The sequence below is a fragment of the Lissotriton helveticus genome, chromosome 11, assembly GCF_964261635.1.
Source record: "Lissotriton helveticus chromosome 11, aLisHel1.1, whole genome shotgun sequence".
NCBI lineage: Eukaryota > Metazoa > Chordata > Amphibia > Caudata > Salamandridae > Lissotriton > Lissotriton helveticus.
This window is the reverse complement of record NC_136072.1, coordinates 369,665,788-369,683,079: the sequence shown is the minus strand read 5'-3', so window position 1 is coordinate 369,683,079 and position 17,292 is coordinate 369,665,788. Positions and strand designations below refer to the sequence as shown.

At 44.8% G+C, this 17,292-nt stretch overlaps 1 protein-coding gene across 2 annotated transcripts in view; it reads right to left on the bottom strand.

Annotated features, from left to right (window-relative positions):
• Positions 1–17,292, bottom strand: part of CEP63 (centrosomal protein 63) — a 408,460-nt gene that overhangs the window by 220,863 nt on the left and 170,305 nt on the right. For both annotated transcript variants that reach the window (XM_078665801.1, XM_078665802.1), the window contains one exon: positions 1,088–1,233. In XM_078665801.1, the coding sequence (XP_078521927.1) occupies positions 1,088–1,233 (146 nt within the window). The remainder of the gene's footprint in view (positions 1–1,087; positions 1,234–17,292) is intronic.

The window sequence follows — 17,292 nt, the reverse complement described above, 5'->3', positions numbered from 1 at the left end:
CAGGTCAAATAGTGCTTTAGACTTATTAGTTCTTCAGTTATAGTTCTTGCGGCATAGGCGGCCCTGGACTGGGCGCAGGCTTAATGGTACAGCTTCAAAGCATTTTTATAAATGGTACCAGCCACAGGGGAATAATCTTTCCTCCAAGAACGTTCGAGTCTTTTGCAGCGGGACTTTTCCACTTTTAAAACTTCATTAAACCATGGTGCCGGTGTTTTGTGGTGTGCCACCTTCTTATAGGAGAGAGGAAGGCAGCTGTCAATGGCATCCAGGAGCCAGGATTTAGTTATTCCTGCTGCTGCCTCTATATCAGTGGACTTAAGCAATTCAGTGGGAGGATGCATCGCTAGGGCTTTATTCAGAGAGACAATATCCAACTTTTTCCAGTCTCTCCTACTAGCGATCAAGGGAACTCTAGAATGAGGTGACGCTTTGGTAATGGTGAACGTAAATTTAATAGGATAATGGTCAGACCAGTGAACAGGCGAAGCAGGCAGACAGTGTAAAAGAGGAATGTTGGAAAAAATAGGGTCCAGAAAGTGGCCACCCTTATGCGTAGGGCCGCCATTCTGCAAAGTAATGTTCATGGCCTCAAGATCGGCGATTAAAGTTCTGCTAATTGTATTCTTGAGGTCATCCAGATGTATATTTACACATGTGCACCGGCTCAGTGAGAGCACAGTCACGATAAAATTGTGTTAATCGTTCCGCTCTATAAATAAGACTAAACCAGATATCTCATAGTTACAATCATCCTAGAAGTACCACACCAAATGCGGATTGTTATCTGTAGGTCTAAATACACTACCTTATGTTCCTATTATGATATACATTAACTGATCATGAGTGACATGTTACTTACCAGAGTATCAGTGCTTAGATGTGGAGGTTCCTCTTTTTTGAATTGAGAAGCATCCCTCCAGATGTCGGACTCCCTGAAGAAATCACAGTGTACCTCACTTGACGCTACTCTCAGTGTTATATTATGATTAATCTCACTGAATGATGAATTCCATGTTTTAATCTGTTAATCACAGTATCTATCGTATGATGTTTAGTTCCAGGATAACAAATTAAGACATCTCACCGAATGCTGACCTCCTTGGCTTGGAGATTCTCCTTCAGTCTTGTCAGTTCCTTCTGGATTTGCTCCCGCTGGGATTGAGAGTTTTGCAGGAAATGCTCCTGGGAGAGCAGTGTGGCTTTCAGCTCCACCTTCTCTGCCTGCAGCGCCTGTGAAAGGAAATTAATTAATGTCATTTCAAACATATTCCTCTAAAAAGATATTTACAACACTTCTCAATTCATTTTATCAGCATGGACCTCAGTTTTATCTAAAAGAAGGACTTCATCCTACTGAGAGATATTTGCCTTTTCAAAGCCTGTCATCATTTAAAGGTTTAGGATTGCAATTTTACTATGTTATAATACAAGGAAAAATTCCAAACCATTCATATTAAAATAGTTTTTGAGTTTATAAAGTCCTGTCTCAGAGATTTGCATGAAACTGCTTATGAAATATATATCCGACTTACATAACCACACTAGATTAATGTCAGTGAAGGCTATGGTGGATCCAAATGAGCAATTTGTACACTGAATAAACTATAGGGCCTCGGATGGATGTCTCCTGTTGCACCGAAAGTGGCAGATTGGCTAAGATATATGGTTGAATGGGCAGTAGCCGAAGAAAGCCATATGCGAAAAACTCGTAGGGATAATTAACGTACCAATGACCCGTGGGCCTTGGCGGTGATGCTTGCGGAGCTATTGGAACCCCCCGATGCCCTGCCTCCATGAGCTAGTCATGAGGGGGAGGGGATGAGTTGTTTGGCTGTGGGACGGTGATTGGAGAGAGTTGACTGTTTCTGACACTATGGAGCTTTACCACCGAACAGGCTTTAGCAATGTGTCATTTCAGTTGTGAAATATGTGACACAGAGATGTGTCCTGGTAGAGTTTCACAGGGAGAGAGGGTGGAGGGGTTGTTATGGATGTTTTATTGAATATAACCATGCTATTTTATTGTGCGAAATTTGTCATGTTTTTGAAAAAGTCAATAAAAACTTTAAAAAAAAAGAAAAAACTTGGGGTCCAGTTCTCAAAAGTATATACAGTGCTAAATTTCAGTTAAGTGTACAAATACTTTCATATATGTGTTCACATCAACTTCACTAATATACAGAATGTAAATTCCATGTGCAATTATTCTCGAAAACATATGAATTTGTTAATAGAATTCCTCACATGGAAAATGTCATCACTTTGGAGTTTTCCTTGTGAACAAATCTGTTATTAGTGTTAAGTATTCCAGGGTGGGTATTGCAGGCTAGGGATACCTGCACCACACATATACAAACTTTAAAGTAAGTATCAATTCACAAACCTTATGCAGATAATTCTGTACCTTAAAAAAGTCAGAATGAGCAAGTTACTTGCCTTCAATTAACAATCTGTCTGGTGTATACTCTATTTAAACGTAAATCCCTCACATTCAGAATATTCTCCAGACACCAGATTGGATCCGGAAAGTTCAACAGCAGTGATCCAAAGCGCCACTAGAGATGGAGCAGAGCAGCATATAAGAGCCAACATTCCATGCCAACGTCAATTTCTTGTTTGACTCTCCACAACCTTGGAAGCGGAGAACAAATCAACTGGAGGTACCAGTGTGCAGATCTCGAATGTGGAACTATTTCGTTGGTAAAAGGAGACTGCTCCACAGAACGCAGAGGTGCAAAGACAGTGTGGAATCTGCAGTTAATCACCAGAAACAGTGTTAACTGAAGGTAAGTTACTTGTTCTTCTCATAGATACTTCTAACTGCAGATTCTTTACCTTTAGAATAAATACCAAAGCAGCACCCCTCAAGGTGGAGAAGTACGTGGAGTGAACTCAGACCAAAACGTCCTAAAGGACCGAATGGGTGCAATGCCTCTTTAATCAAAAATGGCTATCAAGCCAGTAGTGCTTCGTGAACGTGTGCACTGATGCCCACGTCGCCGCCTAGCAGGTGTCAAGCAACGGATGCAGTGGTGGAATGGCCATCAGTCTTCTTGAGGCTTCTTTTGGGCTAATACGAAGTGTTAGAAAGGCGAACCCGGGGGAGGCAGAAGGTGTCTGACTGACCACCCCTAGGTCTACCCCTCCTTCAGAGAAGGGACCGAGCGATGTCGAGAGGCCTCCGACGAGAGGGCCCTCTCCTAGAATCGTACAGCAGAGTAACCACACCACTACAAATATACACCACACGTAGGTAGAGTTTTCAATCTTTATCGGGCAATAAGTATCGTTTCGATATATACAGCAGATCCAGAGATCTGGAAAGTCTTGTGGCAAGGGGCAAGGTAGCGGGACAGTCTTATAGATGGTCGGTTGCAATGGGACCCTACGCACAGCTCTCAATCCTCGAGCTGGGGGGTTCCGGAAGGTGGGGCCGCGGCAGCGCCAGCAGGCTCCAAGATGGTTCAGCGAGCGTGGGCCGCGGCAGCGCCAGCAGGCTCCAAGATGGTTCAGCGAGTGTGGACCGCGGCAGCGCCTCCAAGGTGGTTCAGCGAGGGTGGACCGCAGCAGCGCCAGCAGGCTCCAAGGTGGTTACAGCAAAGATGGACCGCGGCAGCGCCAGCAGGCTCCAAGGTGGTTACAGCAAAGATGGACCGCGGCAGCGCCAGCAGGCTCCAAGGTGGTTACAGCAAAGATGGACCGCGGCAGCGCCAGCAGGCTCCAAGGTGGTTACAGCAAAGATGGACCGCGGCAGCGCCAGCAGGCTCCAAGGTGGTTACAGCGAAGATGGACCGCGGCGGCGCCAGTAGGTTCCAGGTAGGACAGCAAAGATGGACCGCGGCAGCGCCAGCAGGTTCCAGGTAGAACAGCAAGGGGAGTTCGTCTCAGGGTCAGCCGCCACAGCGTCAGCAGGGCTCCTCGACTCCGGGATACAACTGCCGTCCTACTCCGGGGCTGGCCCAGATATAGGTCTGGAGTCCTTTGATGTCCGGACCCTCTCGCCTGGGGGTCAGAGGGGCCGGGGTGATGGTGTCCAGACACCCAGCAGGGGGGTGGGGCCAGCGCTCAGGGAGGCCGGAGGCCGATCGACACCAGACATCCGGGGACGGTTGGAGAGCCATCGAAATTCCCCTCTCCTTGTCTCTGGTTGAGTGGCCACTCTACCACCCGGAGACTCTTGGTGCCTCGATGGTGGGCTCGCTGGGGCCGTGGCCGCGGCTGGGCCGGGACCACGTGTCTGTGACGTGATGGGCCCAAGATGGCGTCGGGCCTGGAATGAGGGTCCGGGGTGAGCACCGGACCGATAATGCTGGGGCGGCCCGAGTGTGCCGTGTCAGTGGTTGTGGGCCACCGGGTGGCGGATCTGGTGGTTTGGAGGGCGGGGAGAGGTGTGCCCGAGGCCGACCCGGGCTGGATGGAGGGCCGATGTCGCCATGCGGGAGGGGTAGGACCACGCCACGAGGCCGGGTCCAACACGAAGCAAATCTTAACGCAAAGGCCTAGCCACCATGAAAAAGTCCTTTTCTGAACCACTTACCTTCCTTTGTCCCTGATAACCCCACTAAAAGCGGATTGCCCACCTGATGGGCTTTGGCGCGCTGGATGTGAAACCTTAAAACTATTTGGCAGTCCAGCTGAAGTAGTCTCTCCTATTTTGAGGGGTGATGCAGGGCTAAGGAAGTTGGGAGGGTGATGGATTGTTCAACCTGAAAAGGCAAAACCACTTTTGACAAGACTGCTGTCCTGGTCCTCCACACCAGTTTGCTTGAAAAAAGGTGGTATAGGGCAGTTGCACCGAGAGCCTGAAGCTCACTCATACAATGAGCTGAAGTGACTTCAACGAGGTAGGCAGTATTTAATATCAGACGATGCGACAAGCAGCTTTTCATCAGCTTGAAATGGGTACACATGAGAATAATCAAAGTGGAGAGAAACACTAACATCCCTTCCCGACAGAAGAATTCCGTACAATTTGGAAAAGGACTCGTACCCACTACCACACATGAGTGGCATTCTTTATCATCCAGTCCTCACCCAGAAAACCTGTGGCTGCGTCAGCTCGACCTTCAAAGTAAGAGCGCTCTTATTAGAGATGTTTTATTGTGGTGGGATCTGTGCTGTATATAAAATTGTGTCTGGCCCATTTGCACAATTTATTATGTTTAAGGGTACTCAGGCAAGATCAAAAACAAAGATGATGCTAGAGGAGCCAGTTAGTGATCCTCTGCATCAAAAGCGTGTCTACGTATCTCATTTAAAATTTACAGGAGTGTAACCCATATACCAGTTCAGGACTGGGTAAGCAAGGTGCATTAAGAAACAATGTCCTGATAGGTAAGGATGTGTAGGCAATTAATTATGCATGAATACAGCATTACTCACAAGGAAAGAAGGAGAATACTCATTGATATGAAAAAAGATAGTTAATCATCTTTATATTGTGGCAAAAGTTAATGTTTGGAAATTATACAGTTAGAAGCAGCACTGCATAAATAAATTGGTGACAACCATATAGTACTTGGTGCTTAAAAAGTGACTGTGGTGAGAGTGGCAACGCAAGTGAAGAAGTGAACAGCAAGAACGGCGCACTGTGAACAAAGTGCAAATAATTTACAGTGAGTAATCCGGTTATGGCGTGCTGTCTCAGAAATGGATCCAGGCGTAGTGGATCCATTTCTGAGACAGCACGCCGATTCATTCAGGAGTCGTGCTGACCCAACGGCTGATCACAGACGGCCGCTTAATGCACCGATTCCCTCAGTGCCCTAATGCAGACCCCGGATCACCTTGACTTGGCTAACCGGATTGCCCTTTAGGCTGCCCCCAATTGATTTGTGGGAACAACTAATAGACTTTCCATGCACATGGAATTGAACCAAGCACGCCCCAATTCAGACAACCAAGTCCTGATGACGATCCAAACTAATATGTATCGAAACGCCGTCGACCTAACAGCTTAATAACAGGCATACTCCTCGTCTGTGGCTCAACATCCAATTGAAATAACTTTGTTTATTGTGATATCACGTTGTCACATGCTTTGGAGCCACTCACTGTAAATTATTTGCACTTTGTTCACAGTGCGCCGTTCTTGCTGTTCACTTCTCCACTTGCGTCGCCACTCTCACCACAGTCACTTTTTAAGCACCAAGTACTATATGGTTGACACCAATTTATTTATGCAGTGCTGCTTCTAACTGTATAATTTCCGACCATGAACTTATGCCACAATATAAAGATGATTAACTATCTTTTTTCATATCAATGAGTATTCTCCTTCTTACGTATCTCAGCCACTATAGTTTAGCACAGACGGGTCTTGTAGTTTTACTCACTATCCATATAATAACAGATCCCTGCCTATCATTAAACAAGGAGTTTTTTAAAAAATGTTATGACTTACGCCTAACTATAGTCACACTTATCATTGTGTGTGGGACTATTATATGCAATCATGCAAGTCACATATACACACCAATAAGGTTCATCGGCCATTTGCATACTCCGGTTGGGGAGTAAAACATAGAATAGAAATTCATTATCCAAGGCCATGGTGTCTGGTAAATAAGGCATCTCACTATTAGTGAACAATGCAAACACTATGGAAAAAGGGGATTGGGTGGTACTGTATATATGGACAAAAATGAGCACATTATTCAACAGTATGTAGTTGGTGTCAGCCATCAAGGCTGTCCCATAATTAAACACATAAGAGGTGTATAGTGACGGTGTGGTTGTAATTCATGACGGTCATAGGTACGAGTCAACTTTAGTCCAAATGGCAGACAAAATATTATACCTAGTCTTAGGGCATTCTCCACCCCCTAGTGAAATTAGAGGTGAGCAGACCCTGTAGTCAGCCACTAGAAGGGGAATAAATCAAGCTTTAGTTTTAGCACCCTATAGCTCAAAAGCGTAAGGCTTTCTTTCAGTGAATCCAAGGTATAGCGATGTACATTGTTGAGGGTACTGTCCACGCTTCTTCAACTACTTGTTCCTCCAATTACCTGCATGTGAAAGCAGCAGATCATGGCTGAATCCTGAATACGTAATTGGCTAGATGCAACATAGTTCCACCCCATGTGCTGCCGTACTTTGTGGTACACGTGGGGGTGGAACTATGACTATGGGACTACTATGTATGAGAGGACCAGTCCAATTTATGTGTTGAACTGGTTCCGGGTGCAGAAGAAATGTCAATAAGTGAGGCAGAAATTGGGTTTTTGAAAAGAAAGAGAGAATTCTATGTCAGGTCCAGAGGTGAGGATTAGGCTCTACTTTCTTTATTATCCTTTCCAACAGTGTTGAACTGTATTAAACAAAAAAAACTATCTTTCCCATAGTCCACATGGGAAAGGTCGACAAAGGTGAACCGATCAACAGTCCAGGGAGACCACAAAGACAGGAGGCTTCTGGGTAACTTCCTCTTTCTTTTCTTGCTCGTCCAGCAGTTAAGTCACCCGTGTCTGTGCTGTTTTATGTTATTGATGCGTGTGGGTCGTTTGTGGCGCCTCTGCTAGGGCTGAGTGAGACTGCAAGAGCCTCTTCTCACCCCTCCGGTCGCAGTAATGAATGATTACCTCAGGCAGCGATTATGCGGTAGTGGCTGGGAGCTGCCAGAGGGCGCACTAACCAGCGATGCATGCCTCGTCTCGTTGCTCTGCTGGGATGCGCTTTCCTGATTCTTACAGTTGTGCGTCCACGCAGAGCCTGTGCCCGAGCCGCCTGGAAGCCATGACACCCGTGTAAACATGGCGCAGTGTGCATATTTGAACAGCCCGACGCCCACAGTTACAGGGATCAGTAACCTCTGTGTTGTAATAACAATCAAGACACTGAAAGATAGGTTCTTCTTAATTGGAGTTTATTGGTCAGAGAAAACCCCAAACAACATCCTTGCCAGAAACAGCTGGAGCCAACTGTCAACGGTCCCACTGCACATGACATCACCTTAGAACGAAAGGTACATCACAGAGATGTGCAGTCCCAGCCTAGCTGGAAGAGCCTAAGTACAATATAACACACCTCCCCATCTTACGCTAAAACAAAACAAAGGGAAAACCCAAGTGAAAGGCAAAAATGGAATGAAAAAGAAAAAGGATTAAGAAGGAAGAAGAAATAAAGAACGAAAGAAAGAAAAGTGCATGTAAAATTCAAGCAACAGAGTGACTCCAATATGCTGGAGCTCTTCTTTCCCCGGCCTCCCTCAAGAACCGAGATGAGCCCATCGACCCATCTCCCTCTCTGGCAACACAAGTTCACCGTCAGTCCCAGCACCCTCACCAAATGGCAAACAAAAATCAGACTGTCCCCTTGAAAATTCACCATCACTCATCAACAACCACGGTGAACACACACCAGATTCAGTCTCCTGCTCTAGATTCTTTTCATGATTACCACTACGCCTCTGATATAATGCAACACGCCTCAAATTCCTTGTTTGGCCATTTACCAACTTCACCCAATGTCCTCCTACAGCCTTGACATTTAAAGGTCCCTAGAATTTATTCAAGAACTTGCTGTGACCTCCGGGCTTAACTTTAACCCAATCACATACGTCAATGAAACGTCTGACCTGTTTGGCATTTTTACTCTTAGCCAAACCAGCTAACACTGAGGTTCCACGCATCCATGACGGCACCAATTTAGTACCAGCTGCCCTTCCGCGCATCATCACAAATGGACTCTTCCCCAAGATACCATTTGAAGTAGTGCGATATGCCCAAAGCATTTCACTGACAGCACCCTGCACAGACAAACCTGCACTATGTGCCAATTGCATAGTACCTTTCACCATTCTGTTGATTCGCTCAACTAATCCATTTCCCTGTGGGTTATACAATGAACAACAAGAGTGCTTGACTCCAACAGAATCCAAAAAGCTTTTCATTTCACAAGAAGTCAATTGAGTTCCATTATCAGTAAGGAGGACAGATGGAAGGCCTTCCCTCTTAAACACCTTCACGCAAGACACCAATGGTAGCAGCAGTGGTAATACAACTCATGAAAGCAACCTCAACCCACTAGGACTTTGCAGCAACCAACACAACTGCATATCTTTCATTTTCAGGTAGAAATGTAAAAGGCCCAATAAAATCCAAACACATCTTCTCCCAAACCTTCTCTCCTAAGGAGATGTGCTGAGACTCCTGAGAGGATCCCAGACCAACCCTCAATCATTTTTCCGATTCTTTGCAAGCTTCACACCTCTCTACCCAATCCTTAACCTGTCGATCCATACAAGGCCACGAATAGCTCACCCTCAATCTCTTTATAGTCATGGTTTGCCCTAAATGCCCTTCATGCGCCAAACCAATCAGTCTTGCATGTAGACCAGAAGGTGGTACAAATCTGTCCTTATGCATGATCATTCCATCATTAGTTATTGATAATTCATCCACCACCTTCGAAAACGGTCTCACCCCTTCCGGGAGATTGCTCTCTCTCCTCATACTACCAGATGTCCCCCTTACCTTGGTCCTGATGAGACCCTTCATTCACCACAGGGCCGAAATGCCATCGACGATATAAAGGAAAACGAACCTTGCAAACAGCACTTATGATTGTATATAGTGTCTGTATATCTCTCCTGTACATATTCAGAACGGTCGCTTTCCTTGAAACAATATTTTGCACAGAAACCTTGTAAATACGGTCACCAGTAATCACTCAATTGTTTTTTGGTTCTTACATATACACTGGGGACACTTTTTGCACTAAAATATTCAGGTAAATATATATCTTGAATTGTTGATACAAATATAATTGCATTATCAAAATTCTTCGCTGTGAGCCTCCCCTTTTTCTCTCTCTGACATCCCACATAACCCTTGTTGTTATTGCTATTATGCCTTAATGTTACCATACAAAGTGATTTTATTACTCCACTGGAACCGTTGTTTCCCATATGAAGGCTTATGAGAGCATGACAGAGGCGCACCATCCCCATGGTGAGCGACAGCTGCGGATATCTCTCAGGAAACCTTTGAAAGCGGTCACTCCTCCCACCATAGCCAGTTGGGTCAGATGAGACATGCAAGAATTGGGCATTGATGTCTCGCACTTTGGGGCTCAGTCGGTCAGAGGTGCAATGGCCTCTAAGGCGTTTTCCCTAGGGGCTCGCCTAGAGGATATTATTAAGGCAGTACACTGGTCTTCAGATTCCATTTTCAAGAGATTCTATTTGAAACCAGTCGTGTACATGGCTTCCCTGGTGGCGGATAAGCTTTGAACTAGCATAATCCTCACCTCCGGTCCTGACATAAATTAAACATTTCCTAGTAGACATGAAGGAATGTTTCAATTCTATCAAGGACACTGAGGTGAGGATTTTTCCCACCCAGAATTCCTGAGACTCTCAGTCACATTCCCAACCATGGATCAAGGGGTGCTCATGGTTGTGGTGTTCCAGCTCACTGTACAGCATAAGGATAGCCGTAAATGTCCATTGTTGGTTTTCATAAGAGTTCTGTATTGATTCAAGTTTTTTTTACTGACACTGCATAGTGATACAGCTTTGTTTCAGGTTTTAGTGTCTTTATTTCGATAATAAAATCATAAAAGACAAGATCAAAACATTACAAAACAAATCAACCACTATACAATAAGATATATAGAAAATGAATAAACATGTTATTCATTTTACAATGAAGTCACAGTTAAAACTAATTATTAAACTTTGTTAGTTTTGCAAGACATATATAAACCTGGAGCTAAAAATGCAAATTTAGCACATTTTCAAAAGATAAGATCTTGAATGAGACAATTAGAATAAAGATAAATTTCTTCTAGCCCTAATTGCCCATGCCCAGCCTAAAACGTTGGCCAAGCATATCACAAAAGTTTCCGAGGTATTAGTTTTCAAGATTCGTATTGCCTCGGAAGACTTTCTGCAAGAAAGGCGTTTGAACAGGGGTTTTAGCCATATTGAACGGGGTTCTGAATACTGTGGACAAGCAAACAATAGATGACCCTCTGTTTCTTTATGATCTGGGCACCAGCTACAAGAGTTAGAAGAAGTTTTACCCCAGGATGATGTAAATGAATTCAAAGGTAAGGCACCCACTCTAAACTGATGATAGAGTTTCCTATCCAAAGGTCTAGTAATGGTGTCCCAGTAAATCTCACGGGAAGGATCCAGCTTAAAGCTTAGAAATCTTCCCGTTAGACTCCCAGAACTAGAAACAGTTGCCAAGGAGAGACGGGTTGAAGCCCAAAATAGTTCTTTGAACTCTTTTTTGGATGGAAAAATATTGGTACCTGGGGAGACCCACAAATGTATTAAGCCCATGTCATGCATGTTTACATGTGCTTTGTTCTGCTCTTGCCCTGTTATGCTTTGGCTGCACGGCGTTCAATGTACACAAGTTCAGGTTCAGCTGTCTTTTTTTCTGAATTCTTGTAGGTTCAGAAGCTTCTAAAGCAGACATGGGGAGTTTGATCATATGAAGAAGGTCGCAGTCAAGGAAGAGGAAGTTACTCAGAAGCCTCCTGTCTTTGTGGTCTCCCTGCACTGTTGATTGGTTCACCTTTGTTGACCTTTCCCCTGTGGACAGTGGGAAAGATAGATTTTTGTTTAATAAAGTTGAACACTGCTGGCAAGGTAAATAAAGAAAGTAGAGCATGATCCTCGCCTCTGTGTCCTTAATAGAATTGAAACTTTCCTTCATGTCTACTAGGACATTTTCCATTATGGTAGTAAAGAAACACAAGTATGAAAGGTGTATAAAGATGTATACGTGGAATTCCCCCTGTGTTTCTTAGGAAGGTAAATATGGTTGTAGTCGAGCCCACAAAATACAAATAGTGCAATAAATTCTGCACTGTACTTGTTCACGTCGGATGTGATGGGGACATTTTTAAATTCATGACGGATTGGCTCCAACAAAAATGTATGCCGATGTTCAACACAAAAAACGATGCAGTGTTCATATAGGAAGGAATAAAATACTCCTATTGCCAAGGTCAACATAAGCCTTGATCTTTTGCCGCAAAACAAATAAGAGGGTACAGAGAAATAGCCCATACAATCCCCTTTTTCACATGCTATAAAATAAGGCTATGGCCTTGCGGTTTATGATGTCACACCAAACCCTGAAAGGCAATAAAGGACTACATTACACTGTTCCCCATTATATATGTGTATAAAGTGGGAAAAGGGAACTTACAAGTACCAAAAGACAAATATATTATTATACTCCCATGGTATACACACACATTTGACACATAAGAACAGTGATAAATGTTTCACAATAGTAATACCATGGAAATAAATGAGACTGGGGTCAAAGATAAGTACTGTCACCTTAGTATTGCTGTATGGTTTTGCCCACAGAAGTTCATAAACAATAAAGATATTGCGTGCTTTGGAGACTTATGCTTGGCATTTAACTGTTCACAATGCTTTTGGCAAATCTCTTGTGAGATGCTGTTTGGTGGGTCACGGGCAAGCAAGGACTTCTAGACCTCAACTGCGGGGGTTGAGGTTGTCTACCTCTTATGTCCCAAGGTCGATCCTACTATACAATCCCTTCAGCACTTGACCCTTAGAGGTAGTAAAGAAGAGCATTCAAAGGTTTTGAAGGGAGGAAGTATGAGTGCTCAAGCTCAGAACTCAACAAACACACCTGTATATTAATAAAGCAATGTTTAACCCGCTACTTGACTTCCAAGAAAAGTTACTTCATTGCATACTAGAACTAAATACCACAGACAAGATAAGCACAATGCAACTTAGTGTCGTGGTACTAGAGTCCGTTGGCGCCTCTCCCTGATTTGGCTTCCAGGTGACCCCCTTCATTAGCTCAAATTGATTCCCCCCACCCCTTTGCACACATTGTAGAGTGAATCAGCTCAGGTGCACTTTTACCCAAAGCAGTCTGTTATTATTTGGAACAGTTTAGAACAGTGTCTCATTCAATGCATATGGGACTCTCTAGACCAGGCCTATTTTCAGCTGCCACCCTCCTTACAGTCAGCTCTCCTGCTCCCCCACGTTTGGAGTGAGCATGAACCCTTCTGGGCTTCTCTGTGTTCTCATCTTCAACAGTAGCCCTAAGCATCTCAGGAGGGCTCTAGGACTCGACTGCGCAGGGCGCAACCCCTTTCAGGCGATGCAGGTCCGTATGGTTGGGCCACTTGCTGGCCGTGTTCTTTGCAGCAGGGGAAGAAATGGGTGGGCCTCACCATGTGGGTGGGAGACCACAGTTCATGTCACACCATTGTCAACTACTTGCTATCCAGTGGATCAGGTCCTGCTGCACATGATTACTTTTTGTGCAGTGGTTCAGGTAATGCTACAGCTCATTACTTCTTGTATAGCGGCTCAGGTCATGCTGCATATGATTACTTTTGTGCAGTAATGCAGGCCACCCTGAAGTCCTTTACTCGAGGCACAGTGGCTCAAGTCCCACCGCCATTGACAACTTCAGGCGCAGCAGCCCACAAAGTCCCGCAAGAGAGTTTGAGACCCGCCAACAACAGGGCACACAGAACGCTCTCCATACTGCCCCACTTCTGCGAATCCACCACTTGCTTCTAGGTGATTAATTATAGGTAGGCTGTGGGGTTTTAGGTTTAAACCTATAATAACTGATAAAACCCCACTGAAAGAAAAATAGCCCTCAGCGGTGAAAACATATAAACACTGAAAAAACACTTGGACAACCACAAACTAAACGCCATTCAAAGAAAGGAAAAAGAGAGTGAAAGACTCCTTTTTTTCTTCCTGAAGGAGTCAATACAATGTAACTTTGTTTTACAAGTAGCAGTAAGAAAGACTGGCTAACATTATTCTGCTTGAGTTTTGTTCTTTAGGGATGCCACTAAAATATTGTTTCTTCTTCCTTTTACTTTTTCAGTTTTGTGGCCTTTGGTCTAAAGATGCAGGGTTTAGTTTCATGTTTTAGGTCTAGTTTAATTATTTTATAAACTTTAGAGAATCAGGAAATATCAAACTCATATTTGATATTTTGGCTGCATTTGATTCTTTCACTGATAGGTAAAATGGCTGGTTTCATAAAAATCTTTCCTAATATGTGTCATCACATTTACCCACAGAGAATGGGTAAAATCCCTTAATACACCAGACCATAGTTTCTAGTGGGTCAGTATTGATAGTAGGTGAATTGCCAACACCTCAGGCTTTAAACATTCAATGCAAGGTATAGTGACAAGTATATATATCACCAAGCATCTGGTATAGTGGTGAAAACATTATACCAACTGTGTCCCTTAGCTGATGGTTCTCAGCCCAATGGGCTAAGAATGCTGAGAGGGCATTTTCACAGACGTTTACATGGGAAGGAAAGAGCGAGCACACATGACCCAAAGACACACTGAAGAAGTATTGTATGGTGTACTACAATAAGATTAATTTGCACAAATCTATTTCGACCTCATATACACTATAAGTACACTGTCTATATACCATGTTCTTTCAGTGCAGAAAGCAAGCAATAATAAAAGCAAACCGTTCCATAAACACCGGAAAAACACTTTTTCTGTCTTTTTTAGTGGCGCGAAAATGTGTAACCACTGATAACAACTGTTTTTTAAGATATTGAAAACACTGAAAAAAACCCACCAGAATTGACCAAAATAGAAACTGAAAATAGGAAAGCCTAATTATAGGTTATCAGTTGTTACAGCAAGGGATAGACCCAGGTGATGTTCCCTCACTTGAGGGCAGCTAGCTGTCAAGCAGACACCAGCTCCGGTTGCACAGGGAGCAAGGCCTCTGACCTCCTGGTCAGAGAAACTGCTCTCCACTCGTTCAGCTCAGACGATGAGCATCTGACTCCAGCACCTCTCTGCTTCAGGTAGGTGTTCGAGGCCCTCCTCCACCGGCAGGCTCCGGCCTGCGCCTCATCTCTGCTAGTCCAGTGGGAGAGCCTTGTTTTTGCCCCTTGTTGTTCGTCTGTGTCTTACTGACTGTTTTTGCCCCTTGTTGTTGGTCTGGGCATTGTTGACTGTCTTTGCCCCTTTTTGTCTGTCTGTACCTTGCTGACTGTTAGTGCCTCTTTTGTCTCTTTGCTGTTTTCACTGTTTTTCCCGCTGTCTTTTTGTTCTCTCTCCCACTGCTGTTGCCCCTGCGGCTCTTGCCCCTGCATGTTCCTGCTCCTGCCTCCCAGCTGCACTCCCTCCCCCCAACCCCTACTTAATGGCGGCTGCTGCGTGACAGGGTGAGAAAGATCTCTGACCTCCTGGTCAGGGAAACTGCTCTTCCCTCGTGCAGCTCCGCTGTTGCGTCTCTACCCCCAGACCTAGCCTGGCAGTTCGGACTGGACTGTTCCCATTGGGCGCAGGGTCAAGACTGATTTGTATATGGCTGGGTCCAAACGGGAATGACATGGTGAGCAAAAAAACGATGGATTTAGGCCCAGATGTCTGTACTGGGGTGAATGTATGACATTGTTCTGCATTCTGTCCATCAATTTTTATGTTTTTACACTTGTCACCCCGGGTGGGACGGGTATGCCCAGACGTGGGTCCCGTGCTCTCCATGCCACTGGAGTCAAGCTATCCTGGCTGATGAGGGCTGAAAGCCCGAAACTGGTCCTAGGACGCTTGTTTCCAGTCCAGTTGACTGTTCCCATTGGGCGCAGGGTCAAGACTGATTTGCATATGGCTGGGTCCAAACTAGAATGGCATGGTGAGCACAAAACGATGGATTTAGGCTCAGATCTCTGTACTGGGGGAATGTATGACATTGTTCTGCATTCTGTCCATCAATTGTTGTTTTTGTCCAGACCTAGCCTTGGCCTAAATCTCCCACATCCACAGAGCCAGAACAGGAGGCAGATCCTTCTCCTACATTGCAGCCAAGACCTGGAACAAACTCCCCCTCAGCATCAGACGAAGCCCTAAACGACAAGCATTCAGGAAGAGCCTCAAGACCTGGCTCTTCGGATGCCCGGACCTGCCTGAGTCCCCCCAAACGCCCTCCAATCCCCCCAGCACCATGAGACCCTTACGGGTGAGTAGTGTGCGCTATAAATCCCTGATTGATTGACGTCAGCAATGTGAGTACTATGCAAAGTTTTCCCTTACTTGGTCATAGAGAACTAAGAACTGGAACAACAACTACATCAGTCAGTGTCACATTTGTGCAGTAAAGCAGATGAGAGATGTGGATCCACTGTCTGCACTTTCAAAACTGGTTTGGGTTGGTTCTCTATCAAATCACACAACTTTTGTATAGAACATCACAGTAGGGTAATCTCCAGCCTGGAGCACTAACAACAGCAACACAAAGAGCTGAGGTTTCTGCACCTACATATCATCAGCCACAATGAAGACTGATCGGGGGAAAGATAAAAGGAGTCTTTTACCTTCAACAACCAGACTAAATTCCCATCAATATTCTCCATTTACCCAATGGAAGTGCTATAGGAAGACTGATCAGCAGCAGCCCTTAGGAAAAGGGCTAATCAGATTTCTAAATGAGGCTTGTCTCATCCCACCCTCACTTTAGTGTTTAGGTCCCCTCATTCACCAAAACACGTCCACTGTCGGGGAAAACCACCTCACTTCCATTGTATGCAAATGGCCAGGCCCTGGGCATCCAAAATGGATCCCACAGCCCTCCATTACTCAGGTTCACTCATACATACCATGCATGCAACAGGCAGGCCGCATACACAAATAGACACAGGACACGCTTGGGATGTTATATCTAGGGTCTGTGTTAACGCATAGCAGTGAATTTACACAAGAGTGTCAGTAGGCCTCCACTTTAGTGACACAGATAAAAAGATCTTTTCACTACTACGGATTCACAAAACATGGTGTGCTGCTGCCACCGCTCTATACACTAAGTTCTATGCAATAAGCCCATGGCAGGGACAACAATCTCCTAACTTGGGGTGCCCCTGCAAGGCACAGGACAGGACTGGGACTTTACCCATTTCATGGATGAGTCTAGGCTTTTGCACACACACTAGATCAATGTGTGGCTAGGACTAAAATAAAAAACTATAGCTGTATGACTGCCCGGGAATACTATAAATATCATACTAATAAAAAAAATTGCTTCCAAATGTTTTATGTGGCCATGTAGATGTGGAGGAGATAAACGAGGAGGAGGAATAGCTATAATTCACAAGGAGGCATATATATGTTCGGTGATTGAACTCCCTGAATTAAAGGAGGCGGAGGAGATGGGTTTCTGCATCAAAATCAGCGAGACCATGACGTTTGCAGGGGCCCTCATTTACCGCCCACCAGGTACATGTAAAGACTTCCTGGATAATATAGGAGAGGCACTGAGTCCTTTGGTGCTCAGATACT